The 12175-nt window shown below is 37.6% G+C and overlaps 1 protein-coding gene across 3 annotated transcripts in view; it reads left to right on the forward strand.

The window, feature by feature from the left end:
• LRBA (LPS responsive beige-like anchor protein) overlaps positions 1–12175 on the forward strand; it is a 609418-nt gene that overhangs the window by 80266 nt on the left and 516977 nt on the right. For all 3 annotated transcript variants that reach the window (XM_058666763.1, XM_058666762.1, XM_058666764.1), the window contains exons 10-13: positions 4219–4416; positions 4586–4719; positions 6618–6726; positions 7040–7192. In XM_058666763.1, coding sequence (XP_058522746.1) covers positions 4219–4416; positions 4586–4719; positions 6618–6726; positions 7040–7192 — 594 coding nt within the window. The remainder of the gene's footprint in view (positions 1–4218; positions 4417–4585; positions 4720–6617; positions 6727–7039; positions 7193–12175) is intronic.

Here is a 12175-nt window from a genome sequence, read left to right on the forward strand (position 1 = left end):
TATGCTAGGAGCGCTATGCAAGGTTCCCAGAACACTTTGGGAATTTCTGGGTTTATCCGTCCGTGGTTTCAAAGGACGCGGATGTCTGCTGTGTTCCTTCCAGAACAAGCTCAGCTCCTTTGAGTTCATTTATATACCATTTTAAGGCATTTAAACAAAAGTCGCTGTCACCATCATAAAGAAATAGGATATTTTCATCATTGCCCAAGGTTCCACTGCTTCTTGCAGATCACTTCCTTCTTCTTAACCTCATCTCATTCTTGGTGATAGGCAGCTGTTTAAGGAAAGATTTACTTTTCTTAAGAGTCTGTGTAAGATGCAATGTGTGTGCCCCTGTCAGTTTCTTCCCATTCTCTACACATGCAAAGATTCGCTTGTGTTGTTTGTATCAGTACACTTGGTCCTCTCTATTGCTGAATCGATTGTATATTACAGTTTACAAAATGTGAGAGAGACAGAGTGAGTGCTCCCATTTGTTGATTTATTCCCCAGATGCCCACAATTCACAGATCTAAGCTGCAACAAGGAGCTTAGAACTCAGTCCGGGTGTCCCATGTGAGTGACAGGGACCCAGCCACTAGAGCCATCACTTGCTAGTTCTCAGATGAACATTAGTGGGAAGCTAGAGCAGAAGCAGAGCAGCCAAATAGACTGAGTTTTTCATTGTATCTTAGTTTTTTATTAACACATATTAATTCCTTTCTCATTTCTCTTTCTGTCTCCTCTTTAGGTGTTTTCTTTATGGTTACCATGAGGGGCACATAGAATATCTGGAAATTATGACAGTTATTTTATTTTTAAATTTTTCTCCAAAGATTTTTTTTTATTGGCAAAGCAGATATATAGAAAGAAGGAGCTACAGAGATGCAGGTTTTCTGTCTGCTGGTTCACTTCCCTAGTGGCTGCAATAGCCACAGTTGAGCTCATCCAAAGCTAGGAACCAAGAACTTCTTTTGAGTCTCCCATGCGGGTGCAGGAACCCAAGTCTTTGGGTCATTCTCTGTTGTTTTCCCAAGACACAGCAGGGCGCTGGAAGGGAGTGGAGCATCAGGGATACGAACCTGTCCCCATATGGCATCCCAGCAGATGCAAGGCGAGGACTTAGCCACAAGACTATTGTGCCAGGCCCTGATAATATATTTTAAACTGGAAATTTCAGTTCTGCACCAGTGCACTTCTCTTACATCTCTGTGACAAATGCTTTGTGTCATTGGTGTCACAAATTACATCTTTTTATGGTTTTATACTAACATCGATTTTATATCTGCTGTTTCCTACTAAGTCCAACATGGTGACCTATAAACTGACATTACAGTAGTATAATATTTTATAGTTAATATATATAATCAGAAAGCTTGTGTTTGTTCTTATAAACATTCTAAAATACTAAGGATTTTTTAAAAAGAAATACTTGACTGTAACTTCGTAAAGTAACAAAGCGGAGTGTTTTTCCTTATCTCAGATATAATGAAAAATGTGGCTTATGAAAGCAATTCATGACTGAATACTCATGAAGTTCCTAATCAAACATCGTTTGAGCTCCTTGTGTGAGCTCCAAAGAAATAAGTTTAGGGATAGGCTTTTGCAAAATGAATTTACAGAAAGAAAACAAAAGCTGTTTGTTGCTTGTAGTTTCACGTTACCTATTTCTGGGGTAAACGTTATTGGAAAGTATCTCTTCATACAATTATAAGTTAATTTGCTGCTTTTGATTGTTTTGAGCTTAAATTTTGTTTTTCTCTAAAATTTCATTCATAAGAAATGCTCCTAGTTCAGTTTCATTTACATTTGCCATTGAGGAGAGTTAAGGTTTTTCAAGGCCTAGATTGTGACTTTGCTCAGAAGCTTGTCAATCCTGGTTTTCATTTTAGCTTGCCATACCACTACCAAAAAAAAGAAAAAAAAATTAGTGAAACACACAAAGGAAAGTGGATATGGTAATTAAGACATATATAAACTAGTTACCAAATATTCCTTCACTTTTTTTTCTACTAGTAATTTTAAAGTTTAAAAAAAAATTTATTACTTTGAAAAAGTCAGAATTACAAAGACAGTAGAAGAAATGGAGGTCTTCTATTCACTTTTACTTCCCAGATGGCTACAACAGCCAGCGCTGGTCCAGCTGGGAGCCAGGATCCAGGAGCTTCACACTCTCCCAAATCGGTGCTAGGGACTTAAGTATTTGTACCGAATTTGCTGCTTTTCCATGACTATTAGAAGGAAGTTGGGTCAGAAGTGAAGTGGCCAGGACACAAACCTGTGCCTGTGTGGATTGAAGATAGTGGCTTTACCTTCTTGGCCATGGCACTGGTCCCTCTATCAATAATCCTTTGCATAAAAATGGATTGAACATCCTAGTTGAAGAACATGGATTGATTGAAAGAATTAAAAAAAATTCTGCATCAGTGTGTTTCACTTTATTTTTTTTAAAGATATGTTTATTTTTATTGGAATGGCAGATTTACAGAGAGAAGGAGAGACAGAGAAAGCTCTTTCATCCATTTCACTCCCCAAATGGCCAGAGCTGAGCTGAACATGTGTGCCCATATGGGATGCTGTTTGCAGATAGAGGATTAGCTAATTGAGCCATTGTGCTGCCTCAAATAGACCCACTTTAGACCTAAGGACATGCATAGGCTATATGTGAAAGGAGCAGGATGCTTGATGGAAATGGTTGCCAAAGAAGTGGCCATGCTTGGGCCTGTCACTGTGGCCTAGTGGCTAAAGTCCTCGCCTTGAACATGCTGAGATCCCATATGGGCGCCAGTTCTAATTCCAGCAGCTCCACTTCCCATTCAGCTCCCTGCTTGTGGCCTGGGAGAGCAGTCGAGGATGGCTCAACGCCTTGGGACCTGCACCCACGTTGGAGACCTGGAGGAAGTTCCTGGCTCCTGGCTTCGGATCGGCACAGCTCTGGCCATTGCAGTCTCTTGGGGAGTGAATCATCGGATAGAAGATATTTCTCTCTGTCTCTCTCCTCTCTCTATATATATCTGACTTTGCAGTAAATAAATAGATCTTAAAAAAAAAGTGGCCATGTTTGTATCAGACAAATTAGATTTCAGACAAACACTGTTGCAAGACACAAAGCAGGGCATTGTTCAGGTAAATGAGGATCACTTCACCATGAAGATATAACAATTACAAACATATCAGAAGGTCTAAACACAGTCTTGTATTACCGGGCAATTGGAACAACATATGTGAAATGTGTCGTTAGGTGATTTTGACATTATGCAAAGACATACTGAAGACCGACACAAACTAAGGCTGTTGTGATGTCACTTTCTATGGCATGTAACTGTACAGGAGGCAAACCGTGGTAGAATTGAAAGGAAGAAGATGGCAACACTATAGTAGTATGAGGTTCCCGTACTCAATTTTCAGAGATATATAGAGCAACCATAGAGGAGACCATTAAGAGGACAGAGCACCTGAACAGAACTGTGCACCCAGTGGACTGAGTAGGCATATACAGAACACTGTGCAACAGCAGGAGAATGTGTGTCCTTTCCAAATGCACATCTGACATTCTCCATGAGAGGCCTCGTGTTAGGCCCCCAGACAAGTGTTAATGTATATAAGAAGGTTTGCAGCATATACTGAATAGAATGCAATTGGATGCAAACACTAGAAGGAAGGCTGGCGAATCAACAGATACATAGAAATTTAGTACCAAGCTAGATAGCCTTTGATTCAAAGTACCCAAAGTATAAATCATAAGGGAACTTAGGAAATATCTTTCGAGAAATGAAGTGGCAGGGGCTAAGTGCCCTACCAGAGTTGCATATGCATGAGTCAGCTGCTCCACTTCCAGTCGAGCTCTCTGCTAATGGGTAGACCATAGCCCAAATGGTTTTCCCCAGCACCCGTGTGGAAAACCCGAATGAAGCTCTTGGCTCCTGCTTTTGCCCTGAGCCAACCCTAGCAGCTGCGGACATTTGGGGTGTGAACCAGCAGGCGGAAGATCTCTCTCTGGTTCTACGTTTGATATTATTAAATCAGTGTTTAAACAAACAAACAAAAATACGGAAAAAAATGAATTAGAAGCACAGTTTATCGAAATGAATGGCTTCCAGTGAAGTAGTTCCAAGAATAAATTTCATTATAAATACTTAAAAAATTGTCAGGGATGTCTCTTCTTAAATTTTTATGACCGGAACAGTTTGTATTTAGATGTGGCATACTGTTGTAACTGTTATTTTTATTTACTCCTAGGGTACATTTAAATTCAAAGCGGAAAGTGACCTTTTCCTTGCTGAACATCACAGACTTCTACTGTATGATGGCAAACTCTCTAGTGCCATTGCATTTACTTATAATCCACGGGCTACAGATGCCCAGCTTTGTCTCGAGTCTTCGCCTAAGGACAACCCTTCCATTTTTGTTCATTCGCCACATGCACTCATGCTCCAGGTACTAACCATGATGTTTTAAGACTATTTCTCTTGATAATTTTTGTCTGTTGCATAGCTCTGATTAAACACATACAGTATCAACGTTTTAGTGTTCTGCATATCCTGAAGTACTTTATTTTTAATTGTTCCACAAAATACTGAGATAGTCACTGTTTTTGTTTTACAAGGATGTCAAGGCAGTTTTAACACATTCCATCCAAAGTGCTATGCATTCAATTGGAGGGGTACAAGTGCTGTTTCCACTTTTCGCGCAGTTGGATTATAGGCAGTATTTATCTGATGAGGTTGACCTGAGTATCTGGTGAGTTCTTTTATTTTTTTCTTTAATTCGATGTGTGAATTTCTTCCATCACTTTTGAGCTGCAAATGTTTTCTTTGTCTTTTCAGCTTTGCTGTTATGTCAGAATAGTTTCATGAAATTTATGGTTAAAATCCAGTAAAATCCAGTAGTAATATAAGTACAAACAACTTTCTTGTTAATCAGTAGGAAATATGGAAGCTGTAACAAGCAGTGGGCAGGTGTTTGTCTCAGTGGTTAAGTTGCCCCTTGGGACACCTGCAAACGTATTGGTGTGCTTGTTTTGAGTCCTGGCTACTCTAGTTCTGATCAAGCTTCTTGTTTGTGCCCTGGGAGGCAGCAAGTGATGGCTTAAGTGCTTGGGTTCCTGTCACCAATATGGGAAATCCAGATGGAATTCCAGGAGCTTGAATTTGGCCTGGTGTAGCCCTGGCTGTGGATGGCATTAAGGATGAATCTGCAAGTGGAAGATAAATTCCCTCTCTACCCTTCTCTTTTCCTGTATCTGTGTTTCAAATAAAAATAGAAATTAGCATCATAATAGAAATTAATATTTGAAAAGCATATTGAGTTTGTTTTGCAAAAAAGTTATAAACACTGACATTGGTGAACACATTTTTTTTATCTAAGAATTACCTTTTCCTAATTTAAATATTTAGTACTAATTGTATGTAATTGAAAGCCAAAAATTTTAAATGGTGTTATATAAGAGGAAATTCAGTTCTTCTTACCATTAGCTTATACATTTGTCGCATTTTGTATCTTGTGTTATAATGTTGAATCTAGCAAGAGTAGAGGCATTTTCTAGGATAACTGGGAAAGGATATCTAAATCAATTGTTTGTGACTATTTATTATGGTGAATTTCTGGTAAAATAGTTATATTTCATTATTATTTGAAAAATTTAAATGAATTTTCTATTCTCCACTTTCGAGATTCTTGGTTTTATTTTTACATTCGTACACGACCTGATGCCTGCTACTAAATAAGTAATGACGGGATGAGGTATCGTATCTACTGTTTATCAACCATGTTTAAAAATATTGAAACTAAGTTCTCTTTTGATGTTGTAGTGTTGTATAGGTTCCCTGCAGGATCCAGTTCTTTGCCGCTTCATTGTGACTTCCTGCAGAAAGCACTGGGGTGGAGCAGAGGACTTAGTAGCCAGTCTTGCTGTCTCCCTCTCTGGGAACCTCTCAGAATCTCTTGAGAGGGTGGTTCTACCCCTTTCTTCTTTTGTGTAATTATAACTGTTGTGGGGAAGTAGAACATGCTTGCAGTCATTATTTTGCTCTTACTTATTAATTACAGTGTTTGTTGAAAGTCTTGAAAACTGGGTGATTAGATTTTGCTGTTGAAATACTGAACAGGCCTGTGAAATTAGTGTTGAGAGACCTCAAGTTGTTGTCTGGATTACCTTATCTTTCGTTTGTGGATGACTGTACTCAGGCCGTTTTAGTGCCCTAATGTATTTTGAAGTCTTGTACTTTAGTTTGCTTGCGTCATGGTTTTTTGTTGTTGTTGTTTTTTTAACCTTCTTTTGATCTCTAGCTCTCCAAAGTTGAACATACTTGCCTATGTAAGTTCCTTCCATCTCGCAAGACCTTAACATAACCTTTATTAGCAATTTACGTGACTTCTTAATAATATTGCTCATTTTTCTCTGCATTATGTGTGTTTGTCATGTTGTTTCTATGAGTTTGCTTATTAGTGGTTGTGATGAAGTATGCAAAATATGGCAATACAAAACCTATGTCAAAAATCTAGTTGAGTAATGTTGAAGCAGTTTTAGAATTTCCGGTGGAAATCTTAAAGCCTAAATGAAAGACACATCTGTGTAACCTGGAGTATTTTACAGAAGTATAATTTTTTTTCAAACCATTGCCATTTTTCTTTTTTAGTTCAACCTTGCTGGCCTTTGTCATGGAGTTGTTGAAGAACTCAATTGCCATGCAAGAGCAAATGCTTGCCTGTAAGGGCTTCTTGGTAATAGGATACAGTCTTGAAAAGGTAAATTTAGGGTTTTTTTATTTTTTACTTCTTAATTTGCAGGCCCTGTACTTGTTCTCTTAAGAGATTAAGAATATCTGTCTGCTGGTATATCCCCTTGGTTACAGAAAATCACCTAAATTTAAAACAGCATTCTGCCCTTTTATCTTGACTCCATACATCCGATAAAATGTGATGATGAGCCTAATGGTGTCTATCACTTTGAGCTTAGTTTGTGGACCAACCTTTTGCTAGTATTTACTTAGTTTACTTAAGTAAATTTACTTACCGTGCCTTGAATTGGCAGTGACCTCTAGACCACTTCTCTTTGCAGTCTTCCAAATCCCATGTCGGCAGAGCAGTGCTTGAACTTTGCCTTGCGTTTTCTAAGTATCTCAGTAACCTGCAGAACGGCATGCCCCTGCTCAAGCAGCTGTGTGATCACATTCTTCTCAATCCGGCCATATGGATTCACACGCCAGCCAAGGTGAGGGCGCTTGCGAGTTTGTTCCTCTTGGCTCCAGTTCAGTGCTTGAGAAGAATGAAAGTTTTGAGGATTTTCTTTTATCCTTTCTTTGTACTATTATGTTGGCTTTCAGGGATTGCCTTTTTGAGTGGGAATACTTTTGTTCAGGAAAATTTTGCAATATTTTTTATATATTACCATAATTTTAATCTTTAAAAAATAGAGCAATGGGCTTTGTATCCTGCTGTTAAGTGAAGTTTCTCTTGAAATTCTGTTTATGAAATATACATCAAAGTTGGAAAGTTTCAAAAATGTTTACCATCAACTTTCACACTGTACTACTGTAGTTTTCATATGTATATATTGTTTTATTAAAAAAATTCCTTCTATTTATTAACAAGTCCCTGTGCTGTCTTTCTCTTCCTGTGTGCAAACTATCTTCTGCTGATTTGATCAGCTTCTCAGATTCATTCTTATAGGAACAGCTGAAGTCACCTTTCCTGGAAGGTGTGATATGCTAGTCTGATTTTTTCATTTTAATTTTCTATCCAAATGATAAAAAACATAGTACGTTTTGTAGCAAAAATTGTAACTCAGTTTTATGAAATTCTGAAATATGTGAGCAGAATTTTAATGAATCCCAGCATTGTATTAAATTGTCCTGACAATTTAGTAATGTTAGAATTAGAAGAAAGAAATTTTTACTAACTTATGTGAATGTATCCATCTTTCGCACAGTTTTTATCAAAAATTGTGTTATTTCAAACCTTCTATTTTCCTGTCTTCTGTCTGGCTTTGCTCCACTTGGCAGGGTATGCGTGTGTTTTTGTCTAGGTTGGAATAATGCATATTTATTCTAGTTGTCAGAAAAAAAGGATAAGTCTGCAAACTTTTCTGCTTTTCTAGAGTCATAATATCTTATTTTCAGCTGCTCTTTCCAACTGTTAAAGAGAAAAACAGCTGCTGACTTTGGTTGCCATTTGGAAATAATCAGTGGCGGCAGCTAGAGGTTTTGTAGCTTTTTATCTCCAGGTTAAATTTGACCTCTTTCTCGCCGATGACCTTCAGTCTTATTATTTCTTTTCAAGGATTGTTTCAAGTTAGTTCTTTAAACCTTTTACTAGATCCTTTTTTGTCTTAACTAACGAGCATATTTGTAAAGTTTTGAATCTCTTTTGAAGTCATCAAAGAGTCTCTTATTAGAGATTTAAATACAGGAAAATATTTCAAATATTTTATATGATTTTCTTGGGTTTCTAATCTTACCCTGTGTTGTTGCTTTCTGCTTTATAATAGCTCTTAATTTCCTTTCCAGAATTTGCGGATAATGTAATGGCTTTTAGCACTCTGCTTTGTTTACCCACGAGTGTTGAGTTGCCTTTATTACATTTGTCAGGTTAGATACAGCAAAGGGCAGATCTCGGTTTGTGGGACTGAAGATCGTGCAGTTTTCAGGGTGGAGAAGCTGAAAGGGAGTCCTGGGAGGAATGTGACGGTTAAACTTCATTAGTTTTTGTGATAAATCTACCTCTCTACTAAGTAATAGGAACGAATGGTTGAATCAGTTTTTGCTTTTGAAACAGGGAACTAAGAGTGGCTTAAAATTTCTGTTTGTCTTGGATCTCTCCAGAGAGACTTTTTTAAATTACCTGCGGCAAGGTGTGAATCTTCTTGTTTAGGGTAGTCTTTTGTTTACTCAAGTAAGTAACTGTTGAATAGCTGCTGCTTACAGAGCACTATGGTTAGGCACGAGCAAGTCAGGCTTGATTTTTGCGCTTTGTAGAATTTCAGTCTAGTGGGAAAGACAGATGTTAGTGTATGTGTGGCTTTTGGATTCGTAAAGTGGGTGAGCGAGGGAATGCTTATTCGTAATTAGCATGTGACAGATCTTGAGGTCTTCATTCCATTCATCTCTGTATGTTGCTATTGAATCCTGTTTCTTTTTTATCATTCTTAATATACAAACTTTTCTGGAGACTTTTCAATTCTTTGTTTAGTTTACCACCTTTCTGTTGGAATTTCTATGTGTTATTATTATGTCATTCTTAAAAACTCTTAAGTTTCTCATCGTACTTAAAATGTAGTAGTTCCTAATCTAAAATTAAGCCTTTATGTCCAATCTCTGTTGTCAATTGTAGCTTAAGGACTCCAGTATTTTCTGTAGCTAGGCAAATACCAAAAGGTTCCCTGAAGCAGCTGTTTTTCATGTTGGCTGCTGATATAATACATTGGAGGAAGTGTTTAGAACAAACAGAGGTGTCTTTCTAGTTTGACATAAAATTCAGATTTCATTAGTCTGGGATTGGAATCTGACATCAGTATTATTTGAAAAATGTTTTCCAGTTGTTTGTAAAAAAATTAATTTATTTGAGAGGTACAGGAGGGTTTGACACAGAGAATACTTCTATCCTCTGATTTACTCTACAGATGTTTGCAACAGCTGGGAGGTACCACGGCTGGTAGCTGGGGACTGGGTCTTCCATGTGAGAGACAGTTACTGAACTACATCCTCTCAGGAACTTGGAATTCCAAGCTAGAGCTGGGAGTCGAGCCCATGCATTCCAGTGTGGGATGTAGTAGACTTACCCAGCATCACAGGCACTGCTGAACACTGGTCCATCTAAATATTTCAGTATGCAGTTAGGTTTGAGAACTGTGTTTCTAGATCTAGGGAAAACTTCTTTCAACTGCCATTTTCCTTGTTTGAGGTTTTCTTTCTTGTTCTGTCTGCCCTTCCTATTAGTCATCTTCATAGCCTGTGCTAATACTTATTTGATTAGGAAATCATTTCTTTACGGTTTCAGCTTACCCTATAATAGTTTTTTTTTTTTTGGGACCGTTTTTCAAAATTTATTTTATTTTATTAATTTCATTGCATTATGTGACACATTTTTTTATGCACTGGGATTCCCTCCGCCCCTCCCCAAACCCTCCCCCTGCCCCCCCACGGTGGATTGCTCCACCTTGTTGCATTTCCATAGTTCAAATTCAGTTGAGATTCTTTCATTGGAGGTTTTGACCAATCATAAAGTCCAGCATCTTATTGTCCTGGTAAGTTCAATGGCTTCTTGGTGAGACCATCTCTGGTCTGAAGGTAGAACCAGCAGAGTATCATCCCAATCAGGTAAAAAACCCAACATAATATTTACAACCATTTATGACATTATGGCATTAATTGGCATGGTATTGATTAACCAATATGTTACTAGGGAAATGCAGGTTCTCAACCACAACCTGTGACTTCTTCATAGACATTTCAATTTTGGTTTATATTCAGCCATGTTCTATATACCTTAAAATGGCTATAGATTGCTATTCAGCTGTCTGTTGTCTATTTTAATGTTAGTATTTAGCATTTTATAGCATTGCCTATAGTAGTTTGTATGGCCTCTGTACACATTTTGTCATGTGACTTTCTATGTTTTGATAAGCATACTTATTTTTTAAAATAAATTCATAGTAATTTTCCTCTGCTCAACTGTATTTCAGCTATGAAAGGGCAGCTTTTGTGCCATTGTATTTCCATAATACAGTGCTGTGTCTAGAGGGACATGTAAATATTTGCTGAGTGGCTGAAATAATGTGGTTAAGAATTGAACTATTTCATAGGAAGTGTTATATTGCTTCAGTGACAACCAGATTGGGCCTATCCATTTGAACATTGGGTAACTGCACATCAAATAGTGATAGCTTTCAGCAAATCAGTGGATGGCAGCATATACATCAATTTCTAAACTGCATTCATCTACTAAGTCCCATTTTTAAGGATTCGGCCTGCCACTTACTATGTAAAATAAGTCACTAATTAATTTTTTAATTAATTTATCCATGGTTATCTATAAGGCATGTAAAAAATAAGGATTAAATTTTTGCTATCTAAAAAAGTCCTCAAGAGACGCTAAGTAATTTGCAGAATTGAAAATGAAATGAAATTGCCCTAAATGTCCAAGAGGATAACATAAAGGTTCAGTTGTCAGAAGGAGAGTATATATGGTGTACTTAAAGTTGTTTAGTTTATGAAGTATATCCACTTTCAGTAAAATGAAGAATTTTGATTTCAGCCTGAGAATAGGACCAAAGCAGTTTTTTTTTTATGCTACCTTAAGTACTGGAGTGTGATTGTCATTGAATTTCAGAGCCGTAATTTCTCTAAAATTCTTGTGTCAAAATGTGCAGTGGTAGGGTGGAAACTGATGTTCTTACTACAAAAAGAGCTCATTTTGAAGGTGGTGCAAACATACATAATTTTATGTGCTTACTTAGGATATTTATGAATGAGACTAGCAGTATCTTTTCCCAATTGGAGGACAATGATATACACGTTTAGAAATTGTGATATCATGATTGACATGTTAGATTTCAATGTTTGTAATAGACTTCTATGCCAGATTTCTGTTGTTCCAATAAATGTTTCTTAAGGTAAGCTCTACATTTTTCTTCATGTTTTTCTTAATTTTGGTTTGTACTTTTAAAAGATTCTAGTTATTACTACTTTTTTTTTTCTTTTCTAGTTTTCTTCAAAATAAAAAGTTTACCTTTAAGGTAGCTATGCATAAGTGACAAGTTTATTATAAAAGTTATACATGCTTGGGCCCGGCGGCGTGGCCTAGCGGCTAAAGTCCTCGCCTTGAACGCCCCGGGATCCCATATGGGCACTGGTTCTAATCCCGGCAGCTCCACTTCCCATCCAGCTTCCTGCTTGTGGCCTGGGAAAGCAGTTGAGGACAGCCCAATGCATTGGGACACTGCACCCGCATGGGAGACCTGGAAGAGGTTCCAGGTTCCTGGCTTTGGACTGGCGCAGCACTGGCCGTTGTGGCTCACTTGGGGAGTGAATCATCGGATGGAAGATCTTCCTCTCTGTCTCTCCTCCTCTCTGTATATCTGACTTTGTAATAAAATAAATAAATCTTTAAGAAAAAAAGTTATACATGCTCATAAATGATTAATGATTAATGGTAGCTAACTAGGAACCCAAAAGTTATTTCTGTGGACTAGTACTGC

This window comes from Ochotona princeps, chromosome 7 (assembly GCF_030435755.1).
Source record: "Ochotona princeps isolate mOchPri1 chromosome 7, mOchPri1.hap1, whole genome shotgun sequence".
Lineage (NCBI taxonomy): Eukaryota > Metazoa > Chordata > Mammalia > Lagomorpha > Ochotonidae > Ochotona > Ochotona princeps.